This window comes from Pristis pectinata, chromosome 7 (assembly GCF_009764475.1).
Source record: "Pristis pectinata isolate sPriPec2 chromosome 7, sPriPec2.1.pri, whole genome shotgun sequence".
Taxonomy (NCBI): domain Eukaryota; kingdom Metazoa; phylum Chordata; class Chondrichthyes; order Rhinopristiformes; family Pristidae; genus Pristis; species Pristis pectinata.
This window is the reverse complement of record NC_067411.1, coordinates 100,637,582-100,659,981: the sequence shown is the minus strand read 5'-3', so window position 1 is coordinate 100,659,981 and position 22,400 is coordinate 100,637,582. Positions and strand designations below refer to the sequence as shown.

The following is a 22,400-nucleotide window of genomic DNA, read 5'->3' as shown; positions in this document are numbered from 1 at the left end:
AAGCCTGAAAGCACGTACCACCAGGCTCAAGGACAGCTTCTATCCCGTTGTTATAAGACTATTGAATGGACCTCTTGTACAATAAGATGGACTCTTGACCTCATAATTTATCTTGCCATGGCCTTGCACCTTATTGTCTGCCTGCACTGCACTTTCTCTGTAACTGTAACAGTTTATTCTGCATTCTGTTATTGCTTTTCTGTTGTACTAATGTGATGAAATAATCTATATGGATGGCATGCAAAACAAAGTTTTTCACTGTACCTTGGTACATGTGACAATAATAAACCAATTTACTCATCTAATTTCATAAGTTCTTCATTTCCCTTACGTCCTTGGTTCCCCACTAGTTTGAGATTTGTGTATTCTATTGTAAAGATTTATATTATCCCTTTAATATTTCCATGGTTTCCTTGTTCCCCTTTATAATTTCTCCCACCTATGCCTATAAAGGAACTATATTTAATTTCACTAATCTCTTTTAAGATACATTAGTAGGTTTTGCAATCTGCTTCCAGTTTACTCTCAAATTCTATTCGATTTTTTTTCCAGGAAGGTGACAAAGATTTTTCTTAAAATATTCATGAAAGGTTATCTGCCCATTTGCTGATTAGTTACCCATGGTCATGTGCAACATTGTAAAATTAGCCTCATCAGTGAGCATGCACAGGTAAGATGAATTTTGTGAAACTTGCCCCTCCAATGATTTTATGTACCTCAATTGCCTCCCTTAAGTTGCCATTGTTCCAAAGATAATAACCAGAATTTACTTACTTATGTCCTCATAACAAACAATTTCCAGTCCTGCCAAGATGTTCGTAAATTTGCTCTGCACCCTCTTTATTGCAGTCTCATCTTTTGTGTAATATCTTACCCAGGACCGCACATAGTACTCAGATTGCAGACTGACTGGTTTTGTACAAGGTTCTTGCACCACCTCCCTATTCTTAAATTCTTATACCTTGGCTAATAAAGGAAAAAATCCCATATGCCTTTTTATCACCTTTTCCAGCTATTGTGCTATTTTTTAAGGGTCTCTGGATGAACTCTCCAAGATTTCTATGTTTGTTCACACCACTTCTGTACAGCCTATAGTCAAGTTTATTGTCATCTGCACAAGTCCACGTGTGCACAGGTGCAATGAAAAACTTACTTGCAGCAGCATCACAGGAACATAGCATCAGATAAGCAGCATTCACAAGAAAAACATAAATTAAACATAATTTTTATATGAAGGAACACAATTAGAACAAAAAAAAAGTCCATTGTAGTACAAAGTGGTCATAGTGTTGCTAAACTGCAGTGATTCAGGTTTTGCCAGTTGGTGGAAGACCGAATGGTTGAAGGGAAGTAGCTGTTCCTGAACCTGGTGGTGTGGGACTTCAGGCTTCTGTACTTCCTGTCCAATGGTAGCTGTGAGAAGATGGCATGGCCCGGATGGTGGGGATCAATATTGCCTTCTTGAGGCAGCGCCTCCTGTAGGTACCACCAGTGGTGGGGAGGGATGTATACCCTCTTATTTATTGTACATTTATTGCATTGTTATGCCTCCTCAAATGTACCACCTCACACTTGTCTGGTTTTAATTTCAATTATCATTTTTCTGCCCAACTGACTTGCCCATCAATATGCTTCTTATTGCCAACTGCATGGCCATGTGCAAACATCGTTATCATGCTATATTATAATTGCAAATTCTTGATATGTAGGGTTGGTAATGCTAAACATATTATAAAGATGTGGCAACAGCTCTGAAATTCAACTGCATACCATACAGCAGGTTTAATCATACTGACCTCGGATGAGGTTGTTATTTCTTAACTCTTAAAACACTTGTTGGTGAATATTTACGTCGGCTCTGGTTCTAGACATAATATTTTCATGGTTCTTCAACGATTATGTCTGCATTATTACATTTAGAAAGTAAATCTATTTATGTATTTAAATCTTGTTAGCACTGTTGTAGAACATAGAACATAGAACACTGCAGCACAATACAGGCCCTTCGCCCATAATGTTGTGCCAACATTTTATCCTGCTCTAATACCTATCTAACCCTTCCATCCCAAATGTTAACCCTTCCCTCTCATGTCTCTATCCTTTATGTGCCTATCTAAGAGTCTCTTAAATGTCCCTAGTGTATCTGCCCCCAAAACCTCTGCCGGCAGTGCGTTCCACGCACCCACCACTCTCTGTGTAAAAAACTTGCCTCTGACATCCCCCTTATACCTTCCTCCAATCACCTTAAAATTATGTCCCCTCACGTTAGCCATTTTCGCCCTGGGAAAAAGTCTCTGACTGTCCACTCGATCTATGCCTCTTATCATCTTGTACACCTCTATCAAGTCACCTCTCATCCTCCTTCTCTCCAAAGAGAAAAGCCCTAGCTCACTCAACCTATCCTCATAAGACATGTTCTCCAGTCCAGGCAGCATCCTGGTAAATCTCCTCTGCACCCTCTCTAAAGCTTCCACATCCTTCCTATAATGAGGCGACCAGAACTGAACACAATATTCCAAGTGTGGTCTAACCAGAGTTCTATGGAGCTGCAACATTACCTGCTGGCTCTTGAACTCAATACCCCAACAAATGAAGGCCAACACACTATACACCACCTTAACCACCCTATTAACCTGTGCAGCAACCTAGAGGGATCTATAGACGTTGTCCCCAAGATCCCTCTGTTCCTCCACACTGCTAAGAGTCCTGCCATTAACCTTGTATTTTGAATTGTAGATTGGATTTAACATTTAATGCATCCAAATTCCATCTGATTCTGTACAGTTAGAGGAAATATAAATACCATTTCAAAAATATTGCAATGATTTTAAGTAGATGACTACAGTCAGGTTATATATTAATCATTTTTACTATGTGATTGTTAAAGAGTTAAATTCTGCCGTCCTAAAACACATGTTTACTGCTGTTATTATAGGATGACACTCGAGATGAGAAACAAAATATATTTTGATAAAGCAAAGCAGCACGTTAGAAGAAATTCCTTTGTGCAGAGATTTAATGGGGTATGTGAAATGCTTTTTAGCAACGATCAGGCAGTTGCTTGAGATGAATATTATTGCATCTTCAAGGGAAAGAAGAAATGAAGGGAAACAGAGCTATGGAAAAGAACAAAAGCTTAGTTTTGGATTGACCAAGCAGTGAGCTGGCACAGACACAATGGGCTCCTTCTGTGCTGAAATGTTTTTTTGTCTTATATTTCAGAATATTTATTTCAGGCTCACATCTTCCTTTGAGGAAAGTTAAGTTGAGAAATCTATGGAGATGCAATCTTGGCAATCCTGCCAGACTTATGCATGTCATGAAATCTGCCATGGAGCAGGCTTTGTTTTTTTAATAAATTCATTCACAGAAAAGTTAACATTTGAGCTAATTAAATGAATAATAATTTCCTGTTAAAACAGGATTAGTTTAACACTTTGTTTCTGCTTCCAATAGATAGCAAAAACTACAATGTACAATGCTTCACTTTCATTCTGGCACTCGCTTGTTCAATTAGTCACTGGTTGCCTAACTTGCAACTGTCGTCAAACCAAGCAAACACAATTATTTCAAATTGCAATCCCAGGATCTTTAAGGAAATAGTTTTTGCCAAATCCAAATGACTTCCACTAACCAGTATAAAAGTCCACGTCATTGAAAATGGTTGGGCTTTTCATTATCAGTTTACATTTGGCAGTCTGGTAGTATGAGTTAATCCAAGCTCCTTACAGACATTACAGTGACAGATGTTATTTCTATGCTTTTAATATCCTGGTTACATATTAGTATTAATATCCAAACTGATAATGCATTCTGTTTCTGAATTTGCTCTGCATCTTGACATCTCTCAATTTAATTAAACAGTCACTCTTCATCTACACCACTGACTATTTATCTCCATGTACTAATTGTACCACTGTAAAGGCAATTATAGGGCAGTTCAGGACTTCAAGCTGGAAATTCAACTGAAAACTCAGATGACTAACCGTAAAGAAGGAAGGCATCACCCAAACTCAGGGCTCCCACATACGCTAACACTCATTTATATGCTGTCCTTTACATTACTATGCTTTCCGATGGAGAAAAAATGCAAACAAATCTACTTTTCTTTAGTTTTCTTCGGATTTCTTACAAGGTATACTGAATGTCAGAGGGGACACAATGTAGGTGAAAGGATAATTGAAGATAAATGCTAGTACAGTATTTAATAGTTGCTAAATTAATCCTATCAATTTGACCATCAGTTACACGGAATATACATAAAAACAAATGGAAATGGTTAACTGGTTCATCCAGCCTGTTGGAGACAGCGCCAGCGATCGGGGTTCGATTCCCGTCGCTGTCTGTATGGAGTTTGTATGTTCTCCCGTGTCTGCGTGGGTTTCCTCTGGGTGCTCCGGTTTCCTCCCACATTACAAAGACGTACGGGTAGGTTAATTTGGGTTTAAAATGGGCGGTGCGGACTCGTTGGGCCAGAAGGGCCTGTTACCGCGTTGTAAATAAATAAATAAATGAATGAATGAATGAATGAATGAATGAATGAATGGTTGGATTATCAGGTCCTCTCAATGGTGAGTATGATGTTGATTTTCTGGAGTAGATCCAGAGGAGAGTTTCTAACAAGATACCAAATCCTGTTTATTCAATCTACTGCTAGAGGAAGGCAAACAGAGAAAATAAACTATAGAACAATTTATTACAAAATTCTGAGAAGTTCTTCACTGACCTGCAAAAGTACTCAATTAAGGACGAGGAAACTGTGATAACATTTGTAACTGCAGCTGCTATTTACTTTCTGTAACTTGAAATGTTCGTCTTCCACTCTTATTATCCAATGTCATGCTGAATAGGTGAAGTGCACACATGGTCATCACATGTTCTTGAAATCTATACCACAGATTTCATTCACACTACAAACGATATTTGCCAAGCCTGCGTCAATTCCATAATGTATCTCAATCAGTCTACTTCATCCTAAGTTTAAACTACACTGCCTCAGACCTCACATCTTGGAATCAACAGCAAGACGTATACATTTCTTGATGCCTTTGTCCAAGCCATTTCTAAAGACGGTGAAGAAAATGATCTTAATACAGATACAGCAGAAATCTCCACTAGTGACTAGACTCCGTACACAGCCATAATCCTCTATCTATGCAAATATAATTTCCAATCCAGAAAATTGATCACAATTCTCAATTAATACACAAGGAGAGAACTGTTGCCAATTTATTGCTAAATAACAGTGCATTCATGTTAGGGGAAGATTATATAGGAATTATTTATGAAGAACATTTTCTCTGCTGATGTTATCAGTCAATATTACAGTGTATAGTAAACTTCTCAACAAATCAACAAGCTACTACCATAGTATAAGGTATGTACCACATATTTATTACCTCTTATTTAATTCACTGCTTCCAAATGCTCATTACTCCTGCACCCATTACAGCAGAAAAATAATCCATAGAATATTTCAAGTAGATACTAAACACAGCAGTGTATGGTTTTGTTTGATTGCATGCATACTGCTGCCAAAGCTGGCATTTATTGTCCATGCCTAGTTGCATTATTTTGACATAACAGCAGTTTCCTGAGTTACTTCAGAGAGAAGTTAACCACTTCGGTCTGGGTCTGGAGCTATGTTAAGACAGGCCACGTAAGGGGAATAGTTTTCCATTCCATATAATATTGGATAATTATAATTTGATAAATTTGGATAATTGGGACCTTTTTTGGGGGATGCATGACCTATTCGCTAAGGATGGGTTGCACCTAAACTCCAAAGGGTCCAATATCTTGGCGGGAATGTTTAATTTAGTGGGAGGGTTTAAACTGATCTGGCAGGGGTATGGAAACCAGGATGTTAGGTTACAAGATGCTAAGGTAAAGGAGGAAGTTTATAGAAACAAGTCCAATGAGGATGGCAAGAAGGACAGGCAGGTGAGAAGTCAGGATAATTTGCTGAATAATAGAAGTACAACAAGTCAGGATGTTAGGATACAGAATGTTAGGATAGGGGATGAGGTATATGGGAACATGTCTAAGGTAGTATGTAGTGAAGATGGTAAGAAGGATAGACAGGTGAAAAGTCAGGATAATCTGCTGAACAATAGAAGTACAACAAAATCAATAGCAGATACTGGACTAAACATACTATATTTAAATGCACGTAGCATTAGGAATAAAGTAGATGACCTAGTGGCACAACTACAGGTTAATAAATACGACATTGTGGCAATCACCGAGTCATGGCTTTATGACGGATGTGATTGGGAACTGAATGTCCAGGGGTACACAGTGTATAGGAAGGATAGGCGGGTAGGCAGAGGGGGAGGTGTGGCCATGATGGTTAGTAGCGATATAAAATCGATAGAAAGGAAGGACATTGGGTCAGAGGAGGTGGAATCCTTGTGGGTGGAGCTAAGGAATAGCAAGGGTAAAAGGACAATAGTAGCAGTCATATATAGGCCCCCTAATAGCAGTCAGCAAGTGGATGATAAGTTGCAGTTTGAGATAGAAAAAGCATGCCAGAGTGACAATGTGAAGATAATTATGGGGGATTTTAACATGAAGGTGGACTGGGAAATCCAGAATGGCAGTAGAACTCAGGAGAGTGAGTTTGTGGAATGTCTAAGGGACGTTTTTCTAGAGCAACTTGTTGAAGAGCCCACCAGGGGATTGGCTGTTTTGGATTGGGTGCTGTGTAATGAACCGGAGGTGATTAGGAAACTAAAGGTAAAGGAACCACTGGGAACCAGTGATCACAATATGATTGACTTCAGTTTCAAGTTTGAGAAGGAGAAGCTGATAACTGGTGTATCGATATTTCAGTGGAACAAAGGAAATTACAATGGTATGAGAGAGGAGTTGGCCCTAATTGATTGGAAGAGTAAGCTGGCTGGAGGGACGGCGGAGGAGAAATGGAAGGAATTTCTACAGGAAATAAGGAAATTGCAGGATAGATATATTCCAAGAAAAAAGGTTTTGAATGGAAAAAAGGCACAAATGTGGATAACGAGGGAGGTGAAGGCTAAAATAAAAGCAAAAGGGGCGGCGTACAAAGAAGCAAAGATTAGTGGGAAAACAGAAGACTGGGAAGCTTTTAAAAACCTGCAGAGAGAAACTAAGAAGGTCATTAGGAAAGAAAAGATGAATTATGAAAGGAAGTTGGCAGATAACATTCGAAAGGATACTAAGAGATTTTTTAAATACATAAGGTGTAAAAGAGAGACACGGGTTGATATAGGACCAATTGATAACGGTGCAGGAGATATTATAATGGACGATAGAGAGATGGCAGAGGAATTGAATGAATATTTTGCATCGGTCTTCACCGTGGAGGACATCAGCAATGTGCCGGTTAGTCAGGAGTCTCATGAAATGGAATTGAGTTCAGTTAAGATTACTAGGGAGAAGGTGCTAGGAAAACTAAATGGGCTAAAGACTGATAAGTCTCCCGGACCGGATGAGGTACATCCCCGGGTTCTGAAGGAGGTGGCTTTAGAGATAGCGGAGGCATTGGCGATAATTTTCCAGAAATCGATAGATTCCGGCGTGGTTCCGGAGGACTGGAGGGTCGCAAATGTAGTTCCGTTGTATAAGAAAGGTGGGAGGCAGCGTAAAGGAAATTACAGACCTATTAGTCTGACGTCCGTGGTGGGAAAGTTATTGGAATCTATCCTCAAGGATGGGGTTACGGAATACCTAGAGGTGCAAGGCAAGATAGGTCCTAGCCAACATGGTTTTGTGAAGGGAAGATCCTGCCTGACCAACCTATTGGAGTTTTTTGAAGAAATCACAGGTAGGGTGGATAAGGGCGAGGCGGTAGATGTTGTGTATTTAGTCTTTCAAAAGGCCTTTGATAAGGTGCCTCACAAGAGACTGATTAATAAGATGAGAGGTCATGGAATCACGGGTAGGATAACAGAATGGGTGGAGCATTGGCTGGTTGACAGGAAGCAAAGAGTGGAAATAAAAGGATCTTGTTCTGGTTGGTTACCGGTTACTAGTGGTGTGCCGCAGGGGTCGGTGTTGGGGCCGCTCCTTTTTACCTTGTACATTAACGATTTGGATGATGGAATAAATGGTTTCGTGGCTAAGTTTGCGGATGACACCAAGATAGGGGGAGGAGTAGGGAGTATTGAAGAGATAGGAAGGTTGCAGAGGGACCTAGACAGTTTAGGAGAATGGGCAAGGAAATGGCAGATGAGATTCAATGTAGAGAACTGTGCAGTTGTACACTTTGGAAGCAGAAATAAGCGGGCAGATTATTATCTAGGAGGAGAGAAAATCCAAAGCACGGAAGTACAAAGGCACTTGGGGGTACTCATGCAGGATACCTTAAAGGTTAACCACCAGGTTGGATCGGTGGTAAAGAAAGCGAATGCTATGTTGGCATTCATTTCGAGAGGTATAGTGTATAAAAGTAAGGAAGTGTTAATGAGGCTCTACGGGGCACTAGTGAGGCCTCATTTGGAATATTGTGCGCAGTTTTGGGCCCCACATCTTAGGAAGGATGTGCTGATGTTGGAGAGGGTTCAGAGGAGATTTACGAGGATGATTCCAGGACTGAAAGGGCTTACGTATGAGGAGCCTTTGTTGGCTCTTGGACTGTACTCACTGGAGTACAGAAGAATGAAAGGGGACCTCATAGCGACATTTAAAATATTGATAGGAAAGGACAGAGTAAATGTGGCTAGGCTGTTTCCCTTGGTGGGTGAGTCCAGGACCAGAGGGCACAATCTTAGAATTAGAGGGTAGTTTCAAAACAGAGATGAGGAAAAATTCCTTTAGCCAGAGGGTGGTGAATTTGTGGAACTCCTTGCCACGTACAGCAGTGGAGGCCAGATCAGTGGGGGTGTTCAAGGAAGAGATAGGTAGATATCTAAATAGTCAGGATATCAAGGGATATGGGGATAAGGCCGTAAATTGGGATTAGAATAGGTTTTTTTTTCTTCCCCCATTCCCCATTTCTCATTTCTATTTCCCTTTCCTTGGAGCAGACTCGTTGGGCCGAATGGCCTGCTTCTGCTCCCTTGTCTTGTGATCTTGTGATCATAAAGACAGCAATAAACCAATATGGGTTTTATGACATTCCAACACTTGCAATAGATATTTTTATGTTGGTTTCAGCATTTTACACTTGAATTCAGATTCTAAAACTTCTACAATGGGATTTGAACTCACATGCTTAATTAAGGACCTTCACCACACGCCCTCTTCACATTACTACTATCAGGGAGGAGGTACGGGAGCCTGAAGACCCACAATCCTTTGTTTCAGGAACAGCTTCTTCCCCTCCGCCGTCAGATTTCTGAACGGTCCATGAACCCATGAACACTACCCCGTTATTGCACTTTTGCACTATTTAGTTATTTTTGTAACTTGTAGTAATTTTTATGTCTTTATGTCTTGCACTGTACTGCTGCCACAAAACAACAAATTTCACAACATATGTCAGTGATAATAAACCTGATTCTGATTCTGCTCTGCAATTTCAGTCAGTAGCCTTGTGCAGAGGTGGAATAAAATGTTGGAAAAAACCTAGGGGGATGAATTGCTGCTCTTATTCTTGTGCTGGTAATATTGTTGATGATGGAGAGAAGAAGAAGGTGGAGGGCTAGGGAAATGACTATTCTATTGTACCTTATGATAAATAATGATGGTGACATGGCACCCTGGCTTATCTTGCCGGGGAAAATTAGGAAGTGGCGATTCAAGTTAGATGTGGTAGAGTGGCAATAGGCAAGGAAGTGGGGTTGTGGAGAAAGCTGATATGCAAATTCATCTCAAGAGAAGGAGGTTTGCTGATCCTCATACCTATTTTCTAGCTTTGAGGTGAAATTGTCCATGTTGTGTGGCCACTGAATTATGTGGCTGGAAGTCTACAGCATTTCTTTGTGGCAACATCACAGAAAATGTGTCTTCCTTGCAGGCATCAATGCAGCAAATGACAACTGCATTGAAATCTGCTGGAAATTGCCAGATAAGAAGAATCCATACCAGCCTCTTCCTCCATCTTCAGTGAATCACAAACTGTAGCTCCAAAGGCAGTAGGCATTAAAGTAGAGCAAAGCATTGACTGTGGCTTCCAGAACATGGCCCTGGATGTATCAGAATGATATCAGGGTCTGTTATCCAGCTGTAGACCTGTAGTCTCACTTATCAATGGGATCATTGTTCTGGCCAAAGTGTGCTGAAGGCTGCTGGAGCCCAACTTCCTGATACTTCCATTTGCTCATGCGGAGCAGCATACCTTAGGACACTATCGTTAAGAGCAGGCTCCCCAGGAACACCTCCAGAGATTTTATCACCAGTGGCTATGCCAAGAGCCCCGGATGATGAGGATTATTTTTGTCATTTGCTCCTTCTGTATGACTTCAGAAGCTAATAAAAGAATCATTACTGCCCAGGAGTCCATTCAGCCCATCAAACCAATGCTGCCGTTTGGTAAGAGCAGTTCAGTTTGTTGCATTCCCCAGCTCTTCACAAATGGAAGTTTCATTATGAAGAGTAACTTCCTGAAGCTGCCCAAGTGGTGTGAATCTTCTAACGTTGAGAATTGGAGCTAAAGACTTATAACGTAATGTCAAACTCAGTCTTCCAATGTTTGCTATTGGCAGGAAATGTTCAGAAAATTACTTTCATAATCTCAGTTTGGTGATGTGACTGGGCACAATACTATAATCTTTAAATTTAAATCAATGATCCTCCCTCCTTCCCTCCCTCCCTCTCTACCACCTACCCACCCACAGACACACCCACCCACAAAATGCAATATTCTCTATTTTGGGGATTCAAAAGCAATCCGTTCTTAATCCCATGCCTTTGCAAAGTTATAACCAGTCACTAGGATGATTATGAGACTATTTTACATTGATTGATTTTCTTTTCTATTGATGTAGAGAAATCAAAATGAATCTGCTCAGACCTCCCATTGAACAATAAGACTCAGATTAAATCCCACCGTTGATCCAGACTTTTTTTGGCAAAATCAAATTTCCGAACTGCTGAAATAGAAGGAACTTTAGAATTTCTTACCATTGAAGTTGGAAGTAAAGCAGAACACATCATATTTATTCTTCACCTTGTCTCTGTATCCATAGCTTCGGATACCAGGCACTGTATTTTGGCCACCACATGGCTCCCTGGGTTTGGTGATGGGATACTGTACAGACCCATCCATCAGCCAGCCTGCATTACACCAATCCAGCCCTCCTCTCCATGCATCATAAAGTTGATCAAATGAAGCAATTATCGCATCCTGATCTTCACATGCCTTCTGAGCCTCCATAAAATTCAGATTATAGCGACCTAGTCGTGGGAAGTATGGGAATACTACACCTGGAAGCAAATGTAGGACAAAAAGAAGCAGAAACAAACAAGGTTAAAGATGCATTAGCTGGATGTGTACCAGAACTGTAAGAAGCAGAAGGACAAAGGGGCACAATTTGTCAGGCACACTTAGAAACATCCATTCAAATATGCCCTCATTTACCAACATTCACATTTACTAACTGGGGCTTGAGGGGTATTCCAATTCCGTGAAAGTTCAATTACCATTAATGATGACAATTGTTGACACTTTTCTGCAGCTTTTCTCCATCGTGCTGTACTTTGACTGTGACGTTCACATAACTCACAGATTTTACTGCAAAGAACTGTTTCAGTGCTGTATCTCTCTATGACTCTATGACCATGTCTCTAAAACTGTGTCCATCAACTTTAATTCTCAGACATTGTCAAATTACTGTTCCTAAGTGTTGTTAGAACTAGCGAGAGGATTGCAAATATATTTTGTTCCACTGGAGTAATCACTATAAATTAATTCATATATACATATGCATGCCTACAACCCTTCTGCATAAATCAAGTCAAATCAATCAAATAATATGAAGTCTGTCAGCTTTCAAAGCAGAAAGGAAATTTAAATTATTTATGACTGATTGAATTCTGCAACTCTCCTCACTGCATTGTAGCATACTATTTTCCCTCCATCTCATACATCATTCCTGTCTGAGACCTAAGTAATAGTGGTTTCTGGGCCAATATTACTCTGGAACTAGTTTCCAGAGAATGAATCTTTGTACAAGATTGGTTAATTATTTGGTTTTGTATCAACCCTTGTCTGACCATTTAATGCAATGGTCCCATGCATTAAAGACCTGTCAAATCATTCTGTTTCCGTTAATCAAAGCACATGATACATGGAGCCTCCGCTAATAGGTTCACGATGTTTTATTCTCAACAGTTCACAATAGAGAAATGCAGGTTTGTGTCAGAATATGTAGGCCAAGCTGTGGCTTTATTTAAATATAACACATAGTTCTCAGTTAACTGACAGCACAGAGGAGTGAGGACACAGCTAAACTTCACAATTCCTCTGTAATACAGATCTGAGCCAGTCATACCACATTTGCAAGGTGGAATTCTTAAGCTTTTGTTTAACATTTGGATGAAGGACATTCAGCAGCTCATCATGATTTAGCAAGGGATGTAAAGATCTGATATGTGCTTCTGTTGCCTCTGGATTCTCCAAGTGTTGCTCTTTCCTCCTGCCCTAGTTAACTGATATATTGCTGGACATTTTGCAGCCTGATTCTTGGACCACTGGCTACTCCCTTCCCTACGCATCAATTCCCTGCTGTTCTGTTATTGATTTCCTGCCCTGAAATCCTGACTTTCCAATTTTTCTTTCCTCCCTCCAGCCACCCCACAGTAACATTATTCCTCTTCGACTATGTTCTCTGGAGGCTGCTACTGCTCTCCTCTCTTCTCCCTCCAGTCCTAATTTTCTAGCGGATCTCTCACTAAGTTTTTTTTAAAATTCACTTTCTTTTCAGGATGTGGTTCCCTGGCAAGGCCAGCATTCATGGCTTATCCCTACCTGTCCCTGACAAAGTGGTGTTAAACAATCTTTTTGAACTGAAAAACACAATGATGCTCAAGGAACTCAGCAGGACAGGCAGCATCCGTGGAGAAAAACAGGTGATCAATGTTTCGGGTCAGGACCCTTCTACAGGACTGCACGGATGCTGCCTGTCCTGCTGAGTTCCTCCAACATCATTGTGTTTTTCATCTAGATTCCAGCATCTGCAGTCCTTTGAATCTTTTTGAACTGCTGGAGTTCTCCTGCACTGTTTGGGAAGGAAGCAGGACTGAAGGAAGAGTGATTTGTTTCCAAATCAGAATGCTATGTTACTTGGAGGTGAATTAATTGTCCTTTAATGTGTTGTATCTTTCCCTAAGCATGAATATTATTCTGGATCTAGCATGCTTTAGTGAAACGTTGAGACATTTAGGCAGGCATTTAAATCAGCAAAACTTCGAAGGATACAGACCTAACGTGGGCAAAAAGGTTGGCGTGGATGTGGTGGGGCAAAGGCCAATTTCTGTGGTGAACAGCTCGATGATTCTATGACTCTCTGACCTTATGAAAGCACATTAGGAGTTAATGCTTCCTATCAAGGTTAAAAATGATGACATTCTAATGAGGTGTTTGCTCTTCTGAAATGTGTTTAAAGCAAATAAATGTTGTCAATTTAATTAATTTAGTACAATATCTTCAGGTGAAAGTATGTATTCTTTTTAAAGAGGAAAATTGATTGAAGCCTTGTCAATTAATTTTATATCTGCTGTTAATGACTAAACAACAGTGCAGTGAAAGGCATCATCTGTAGATAATGTTGGTCGTTATCTGAAACTGCCTTGCACTATCTGGGTCAGGCTGAACTGCAACATCTATTTGTTAAAATGAACTCACTGCTGATCAGAAACCTCCAGCACCACCCCCCCAACCTCCCCCCCACCCCCCCCACCAACCTCAGCAAGGACTGAGAGCACTAATTAACTGCTGTCCAAAATGGACTTTGGACCTAGCTCCATTCTGAGTTAGGGTAAGTATAAAATATCAAGATAAATAAATTAAGACATTTTTTAAAGCAAAATATATGCAATCAATTAAACAGTAAGCAACTGTAAATTGGTATTCTCATTTGCAAATATCCAGAGTTAGTAACAATGGGGTGAGAACAAGGGTGAAATTTATGCTTGAAGAGATTGAGATAGATTATGAGCTAAATAACACATGATGTTCTTTACTTTTAGGAGTGTGGTGTATTAGCATAGGTCCTTTGGCACCAAGTCTTCTTCTAAACTAGCGTGGAATGCCGTACTAGTGTGTCAAGAGCTGCTTTTCAAAATTTGGTATATTATTGTTGTTCATAGAGTCCTATGTCTTTTCTGGGAACTATGAATACCAGCTGGAGTTGTGGGGTGGGTGGGAAGCAGTGGCAAAGCAAGTACTAGTACCTACAAATATATTAATTTGTGAAAATATAAGGAAGCAATTTGCCCTTTTGCTTTGAAGACAGAATTTCCACTAAACAAAGGTAAGGTACCCAGAATGGTGCCTATTCATACAGGGTGTCTTCTATCTGTTATTGAGTGCCACAAAATGGATTGCGCCAACTCTGAAGTGATATAAGTTGAGCAAACAAGTGTAGTGGTTAGCGTAATGCTTTACAGCACCAGCGACCCAGGTTCAATTCCGGCCGCTGTCTGTAAGGAGTTTGTACGTTCTCCCCGTGTCTGCATGGATTTCCTCCGGGTGCTCTAGTTTCCTCCCACATTCCAAAGACGTACAGGTTAGGAAGTTGTGGGCATGCTATGTTGGCGCCGGAAGCGTGGCGACACTTGCGGGCTGCCCCCAGAACACTCTACGCAAAAGATGCATTTCACTGTGTGTTTCAATGTACATGTGACTAGTAAAGAAATCTTATCTTAATTGAAGTAGAGAGAGAAAATGCTCATGCTGCAGCTATATAAAACTTTAGTCAGACCACACTTGGAGTACTGTGTGCAGTTCTGGTCGCCCCATTATAGGAAGGATGTGGAGACTGTGGAGGGTGCAGAAGAGGTTCACCAGGATGCCGCCTGGATTAGAGCTATAAGGAGAGGTTGGACAAACTTGGGTTGTTCTCCCTCGAGCATTGGAGGCTGAGGGGAGACCTGATAGATGTTGTTAAAATTATGAGAGGCATAGATAGGGTAGACAGTCAAAATCTTTTCCCAAGGGTAGAAACGTCAAGCACCAGAGGATGTGCTTTTAAGGTTAGAGGTGAGCAGTTTAAAGGCGACATGTGGGGCAGGTTTTTTACACAGAGAGTGGTGGGTGCCTGGATTGGGTTACCAGGGGTAGCAGTGGAAGCAGGCAGTTTGGTGGAGTTTAAGAGGCTTTTAGATAGACACATGAATATGGGAATGGAGAAATATGGATGATACACAAGAGCAGGATATTTCGTATAAATTGGCACCAAGATCGGCACAACATCGTGGGCGGAATGGCCTGTCCACTGTGGTACTGTTCTGTGTTCTGTGTTAAAAATACACCTGAAAATTCCAAATAAAAATAGAAACATCCAAGTTGGATGAGGATTAAAATATTGTCAGGGTGAAGGGCAAAATGGCCAAAAGAGGGAAGAAGGATGGTGGATTAAGGGAATTAAAGAATCTAACAAATCTCTCCATGAGCATTGAGCTATCATTGACCTCTAACCTCTGAGGTTGAGACCTAAATTCAGCCTGATTGACATGCCAATGATTCTGTCCTCGAAGCAAGTGATCTTGGCTTGTCTTCTGCTGAGTTTATAGTGTTTATGAAGCCATGGAATAAAATTTACATTAATTAGCCTGTTAGCAAATTTCTCCCTTTCACGGCAAGGCACAATATTCCCGGAAAATCCACACAAGCGTCATTAAGCAAATGGTGCTGACGTTGGAGAAGGATCTACGATCAGTCCAGAGCAAAGGTTGTTCTGCCCTAACTCTCCTGGGTATACATGTTGCTGAAGTTGGATACCACAGTCCTTTGAAATGACATCCTTCTCCTGCACAAAAGTAACTCCAACATTTTTGAAGTACCTTGAACTAAGTAGTTTACTGATTGTTAAGTGACCATTATGTAATGTTACCTTGGAGATCCAGCAATATGGTCCCAGTGACATCATCGAGCCCCTCAATTATTTCACATTTGTAGTTACCATAGTCCTCCAAAGTTAAATCTGTAATTGTTATAGAGGCATCATTCTCGTCACCTTCATTTAGGAAGACTCTTCCCTGGTAATTTCCAAAACTTTTCCAGTTGTTTTCCAATGAAACGAATACATCAATTTCCTTGAGGTAATCTGATGTGAGTTTGGTCCACTTGATCCTGACCTTAAAAGGACCGTGAGCTCCACGAGCAGGAACCGGCTTGTAATAGAACTTACAGGGCAGTGTGGCATTGCTACCTCGGTATGAGATAACTTTAGGTTGATCTATCTTTATGCCCAGTCGTGATCCATTATCTACAAAAAGAATACAAAAGGATAATGTTAACAGAGATTCGGTTGTATTACCTTTCTGTCATACTTCTGTTGGAAGAAACAGTTTAACTTTAGAAATTGGTTTAGAAGCAGATTATTTTGATATGTGGAAATTGAAATCCTGGGAGTATGTGAAATTTGTGTTAAGTATATAATATAGCATCAAGAATGTACAGATGGAGTGGAATTGTGCTGGGCCTGGCCTGTGCCTTGCAGTAGCCCCCAAGCTCCAGCCCTGCTATCACCTATGAATCTTTTGCAGCCTTGTGACTCTTATCACCCTCAGGGCTTTGCCCCCATGGCCATTCTGCAAGCAAACTGTCGACCTCTAGAAACACAGTCTGGGACCTTGCCCATGGACTGCCCTGATGGTCTTCTGACAACCTGTGCTTTGCCTTACCTGTGTATGAATACGTCTTACTGACATTGGATGCGAGCTGTCAGAAGGCACTTTTAGTGTTTCCAAAAGTCAATGAAAAGATTAAATGATTAAAAATGATTCAATAAAATAAAAATGAATGTGTATTTAAAAAATAAATTGCTATTAATGAACTCAAAATGTAATTATCCAGCCAAAAAGAAAAATGCACAAAAAAGTTACCTTAACTAAGCTTTCTAACTAATGTCAGCAACAGCATTTAAAACTGAGACTGTTCAAGATGTTCCAGCATGTCAGCATAATAAACCTGATTCTGATTCTGATTCTGGCAATCGTTGGACGAAAGTTGAGGGGCCAGATGAGAAGTGCACCCAGACCACAGCTGGCGCGTGACTTCCAGCACTCTCAGTATTGGCATGGAAAACACCGACGTGCAACAGCAGCTAGAAAGCATTCTACAGTGCTACCAGCTGGTCATTGGTGCATTCTGGCCTGTAATAACTTTAAAATATACTTATTAGAATGAGAAGATCAATTTATGCAATATTATTGTTACATCAATAGTATTACGTCAAAATTATTTCAAAATAACGTTTTGGGTTTTTCAGAATCCTTCTTATATATTTTTGAAAATGCCACACATGGGTGAATATCACAGGACAATACTTTTTAAATTATCGATGGGTTCGATTCCCATCGCTGTCTGTAAGGGGATTGTACGTTTTCCCGTGTCTGCATGGGTTTCCTCCGGGTGCTCCGGTTTCCTCCCACATTGCAAAGACGTACGGGTAGGTTAATTTGGGTTTAAAACGGGCGGTGTGGACTCGTTGGGCCGGAAGGGCCTGTTACCACGCTGTAAATAAAACTTAAATTTAAAAAATTTAAAACTTATCATTTCAAAATTATATGAAAATGAAATGAAGTAAGTAAATGAATCAGTATCATATGACAATGAATGACATCATTCTGCTTTTGAATTATAAGCTCACAAATAGGTCATGATGAAAGTTTGTTACTTTTTTTTATTTCTCTTATTTCCTTGTGACATAAACAGAGACCATTTGTCTCCTCGAATGCATCCTGGCTTGGTACGGCAACTGCTCTGTCCAAGACTACAAGAAACTGCATGGAGTTATGGACACAGCTCAGCACATCAAGGAAACCAGCCTCCTTTCCATGGACTCTGTCCACACTTCTCACTACCTTGATTAAGCAGCCAGCATAATCAAAGACCCCACCCACCCCGGACATTCTCTCTTCTCCCCCCCTCCCATCAGGCAGAAGATACAAAAGCCTGAAAGCACGTACCACCAGGCTCAAGGACAGCTTCTATCCTGCCGTTATAAGATTATTGAATGATTCCCTAGTACGGTAAGATGACTCTTGACTTCACAATCTATCTCAGCATGGCCGTGCACCTTATTGTCTGCCTGCACTGCACTTTCTCTGCAACTGTAACACTTCATTCTGCATTCTGTTATTGTTTTTCCCTTGTACTACCTCAATGTACTGATGTGATGAAATGATCTGTATGGATGGCATGCAGAACAAAGTTTTTCACTGTACCTCAGCACATGTGACAATAATAAACTGATTACACCCACTGTCCTACCAGCCACTCCGCAAAAATCCGTATTGAGACTGCAGTTATTCCTCAAACGCATAAATGAGACATCATGAAATAGAAAGCCATCTATCTTGGTTTGCCAATGACTCAAATTTAGCTAACTCTGAGATGTGCTAACTATTGTCCTGTAAGTCCTTCAGTGAACTGTTCAAATATAAGCTGAGATCCATGAAGCAATCATTCTAACTCTTGATCGTTTATCAATTATTCAAATAGGCAGCCAATAACTGCATTGCATTAACTTGTCTCTCATGCAGATTACAAACACCTCAAATCTTACTTCAAATGTGTCTCAGTAGTGTATTCTGATCACATATAAATAAACATTACATTGCATGAACTGATTTACTGAGTATTACCAGCAATTAATAAGAGGTGCAATGAAAAACTGGGACAGTCATCTTAAGGCCTCAGTAAATGATCTGGAAACATGGGTTAATATCTCACCACAGCAACTGAAATTTAAATTCAGTTAATTAAATGAAAAGCCAATGTGGGCTCTCCCTCTCAATCTGGCCTTTATACAACTCCGGATCATAGCCATGTTGTTGACAGTTGACTACCCTCTGTTAGACCTTGCCAGTTATATTGAACTGCTATGAAAAGCTACGATAAAAAATGAGTCCAGATGGACTACAGGCATCAACTTGAATACCAGACAAGGCAAGGCTAATAAAAACAGAAAATGCTGGAAACACTCAGCAGGTCAGGCAGCAAGTGCGGAAAGAGAAACAGAGTTTACATTTCAGGTCAAAGACCATTTGTCAGAACTGGGAAAAGACAAGAATGAACACAGTCAGTACACAATACAAATGAGGACTTTGTCAAAATTGACAGAGCTGCCACACAGATCAGTCATGGAAAAACCTGACTCTCTCATGCAGAATCAAACCTTTCAACCAGCTCTCCACCATCATCATTCCTGTCCAACCAGCTGGACAAGCATTCCGGTTGCTGTTAGACAGGGTGTGGCCCTGGAAGTCCACAATATTGACTACAGGCTTTCATGAAACCTTATGGCATTCGTCCATCGAGAGGCAAGGAAACCTTTGGTTGATTGTCACCAGCTGTCCTGTCTCAGCTGACGATCAGTACTCCTTAAAGGCTGAGTAAAACTTACAGGGAAAGTCGAGCCGAACAAGAACAAGCGTTGGACTCTCAGTGGAGGAATCATTTCAACACCATGGATATAATGTCAGAGATCCACTCTATGTGAAAACCTAACCTCATTCTTGAAAAACTTCCTGTTGCAGATGTCCATGGTAGTTTTTGCAGAGGAGACCTCAGCACAGTGGTTGAGGAGGTATGGTCCATCCTTCGCTGTGTTCCGTAGCACCATTACTATGCTAAGTGGCATAGATGATAACAGATCCAATGGAGTAGGATGAGTGCAACTGGGTGGTGTGGACTCGATGGGGCCTGTTTTCATGCTGTATCTCTCTATGACTCTAGTTCAGTAGTGTGGTTGTTAATTGAGGTTGAAAATTTCCTTTTTTAGGTGCTGGCAAACTTGGCATGTATTTACTGTGCTGAATTGTGACTGATCTCAGGAGGTAGTTATGAGTCACCAGGTTGCTAGGTCTGGAGTCACACAGGAGCCGGACAGAGTAATGCACACAGAATTGTTCACATGGGGAAGTAGCTCGTAGGGTTAACTTGCAATATTATAGTCAAATGCAAGTGTATTTCTGCCCCACCAAGGTCAAATTTGGTTTGTGCAGCTCAGCTAGTTACCCCAGCAGTACAAGATAGCTGACTGAAGATAAGCTCCTCTTGGAGATAAGGTCATCAACTGCAGGATCATAGTTGCCCTCGTCATACCCCAGGACCCTCTCTGTGGCTAGCCTGCAGGATGGCCTCCAGCAGTGTCTCCATGAGAAGCAGTGGCCTGGGTTAGAACAAAGACTTCCCAGGTGATGAGGACTGATCATGAAACACCAGACCCACCAGAGGAAGGTGGTCTTCACATGAATTGCTTGTGGAATAGGGGTGATATCAGAAGCAACTAATCATGAAGCTTCTAATTCCTGGTGGGTCCAGAGATAATAACCAGATGGTCACACAAGCTCTATTATCAGGTCTCATTTGTATAACAGTGAAGGTTTCTCTCCCATCAGGAAGGGTATGTGGGCCATGCCTTTGAGGCAAACAGTTCTCTCCACTGCTGCAGGTGATATAAACACTCTGTTTGACCTGAGTAGACTTGTGAGAATGATTCTTTTATTTCCCAACAAATTGGTTTAATCTGCAAGATTTTCCAACCCAGACCATTGTTTGGGTGAGAATAGTTATAAATACCACCTGCAAACAGGCCAACCATTGCCCACCTGGCAACAGATCTGTTCATGAGAAGTCTATGAGGTGAAGCAGATCTGTACTGATGCAGGAAGTGAAGGTCTATGCATGCTCAGTACAGCAGACCATGGCCATAAATATTGGGGTACCCAGCTGGATACTGCTGGACAGAACTGGGGTTCTCTCTGAAAGGGTTCCCAAGGATGAAACTAGAATTCTGTGTGGGCATCTTTCTCTAATGCAACTGCAAAACAAAATCAGAAATGTATTAATGGGTGTGCCCCAAACCATAATCCTAAAGATCAGGACTGGTGGAGCAAACAACTGAAAAATAAAGAAAAAGCAAGAGTTTTATTCGTACAGCATCACCTGACTGGAAGCAGGTAACATCTGTGTTACATTATGGTGGATGCCCCAATGTGTCTGTGTGTGTATATAACTGGGTACATGAGTATACACATGTGCAGGTACGTGTACATGTGCATGTGCATGTGTGTGTCTGTGAGGCAGAGACGCTGACCAATTGAAGTGTTCCGTGGGAGGTTTGATGGAAGGTGAAATTCAGTTTATGTGAACATGTGTCTAAATTCCTTGTGTGAGAGGACACCTTTCAAAAGTATCCGCAGTTTGTCTCCTGTTTCAGGCACTGTTAGGCTGAGAGCAGAAATCTATTAACCCTTTGTAGTCATGTCTCCGGTCAGAAGTGTTTATTTCTGTACATGATTGTGATCCTATTGAATGGGAGGGCAGGCTCAAGGGGAGAGTGTCCTATTCTTGCGTGTGTGTGTGTGTGTGTGTGTGTGTGTCTCTCTGTCTCTCTCTCTGTCTCTCTCTCTCTCTCTATCTCTCTATATTGGGAGATCCCTTTGCCTTGTTTTTGCTGTTGATTTAAATGGTATAACTGTTCTGTGAGTCCCAATGTCAGATGTTCCTTAATGTTGGCAAACTTTTAAGCTCTAAACCCATTAATGTTTCGAAGTTGTGTTATTCCTTAAAGAGATGATTCCTTTAAGTTTGTACACTGAATTTCACAGCAGCTTTGAACTAAGGACTAAAGATTATGGCTTTAGTTGCAGCATTGGCAGCTTTTCTAGCAACCAACTGAGTTTTGGAAGGCTGTGGAGACATTGGAGACATGGCTGAAGTTGAAATTCAGTCATGGTGTCTGGTTCTGTCAATAGAATTTTTTTTTAGTGGTGTTTAATTTGGCTACAGTAAGAAATTGCTTTTGTTTCATCCAGTTTTAAATTGAAATGTGTGGTATTGTTTAGTTTTAATGTGAACATTCATTGCAGTGCTGTTTCATTTATGTCAGGTCTGCAAGCTCATTTTTCGAAGTGGTTCCTCCCACAGAGAGGGTTTGTTGGGTAAGAAGGAACTATAAATGTGATCGATTACGATGTTAGTTATAGTTTAAAATTTTGTTTCCAATTTTGGATCCTTAAGACAGACTTTGTGTGAATTTTTTAAAAAGTCAAAACTGTTGTAAATATTATAGCTTGAAATGCTGCATATGTGGATAAGTGCAGGGAAGTTAACCCTTTCCATTGGCAGCTCCTAATTTTAATTGGGGAGTTTCAACAAGGGGAACAGGTATGAACGTTGACAAATGCTACCAGTCAATCGCGGTTAATTTTATCTTAGAAGGAGCAAAGTCATAACATATCTGGAGTTATTGGGACATTTCTGGGATTAGCTTCACCAATGGATATTAGTCTGATTTTAAAGCTTA

General features: G+C 40.7%; 1 protein-coding gene across 4 annotated transcripts in view; it reads right to left on the bottom strand.

Annotated features, from left to right (window-relative positions):
- LOC127572797 (hyaluronan and proteoglycan link protein 1-like) overlaps window positions 1-22,400 on the bottom strand; it is a 108,035-nt gene that overhangs the window by 10,256 nt on the left and 75,379 nt on the right. For all 4 annotated transcript variants that reach the window (XM_052020430.1, XM_052020429.1, XM_052020431.1 and 1 more), the window contains 2 exons: window positions 15,975-16,349; window positions 11,044-11,346 (listed from right to left, as the gene is read on the bottom strand). In XM_052020430.1, coding sequence (XP_051876390.1) covers window positions 11,044-11,346; window positions 15,975-16,349 — 678 coding nt within the window. The remainder of the gene's footprint in view (window positions 1-11,043; window positions 11,347-15,974; window positions 16,350-22,400) is intronic.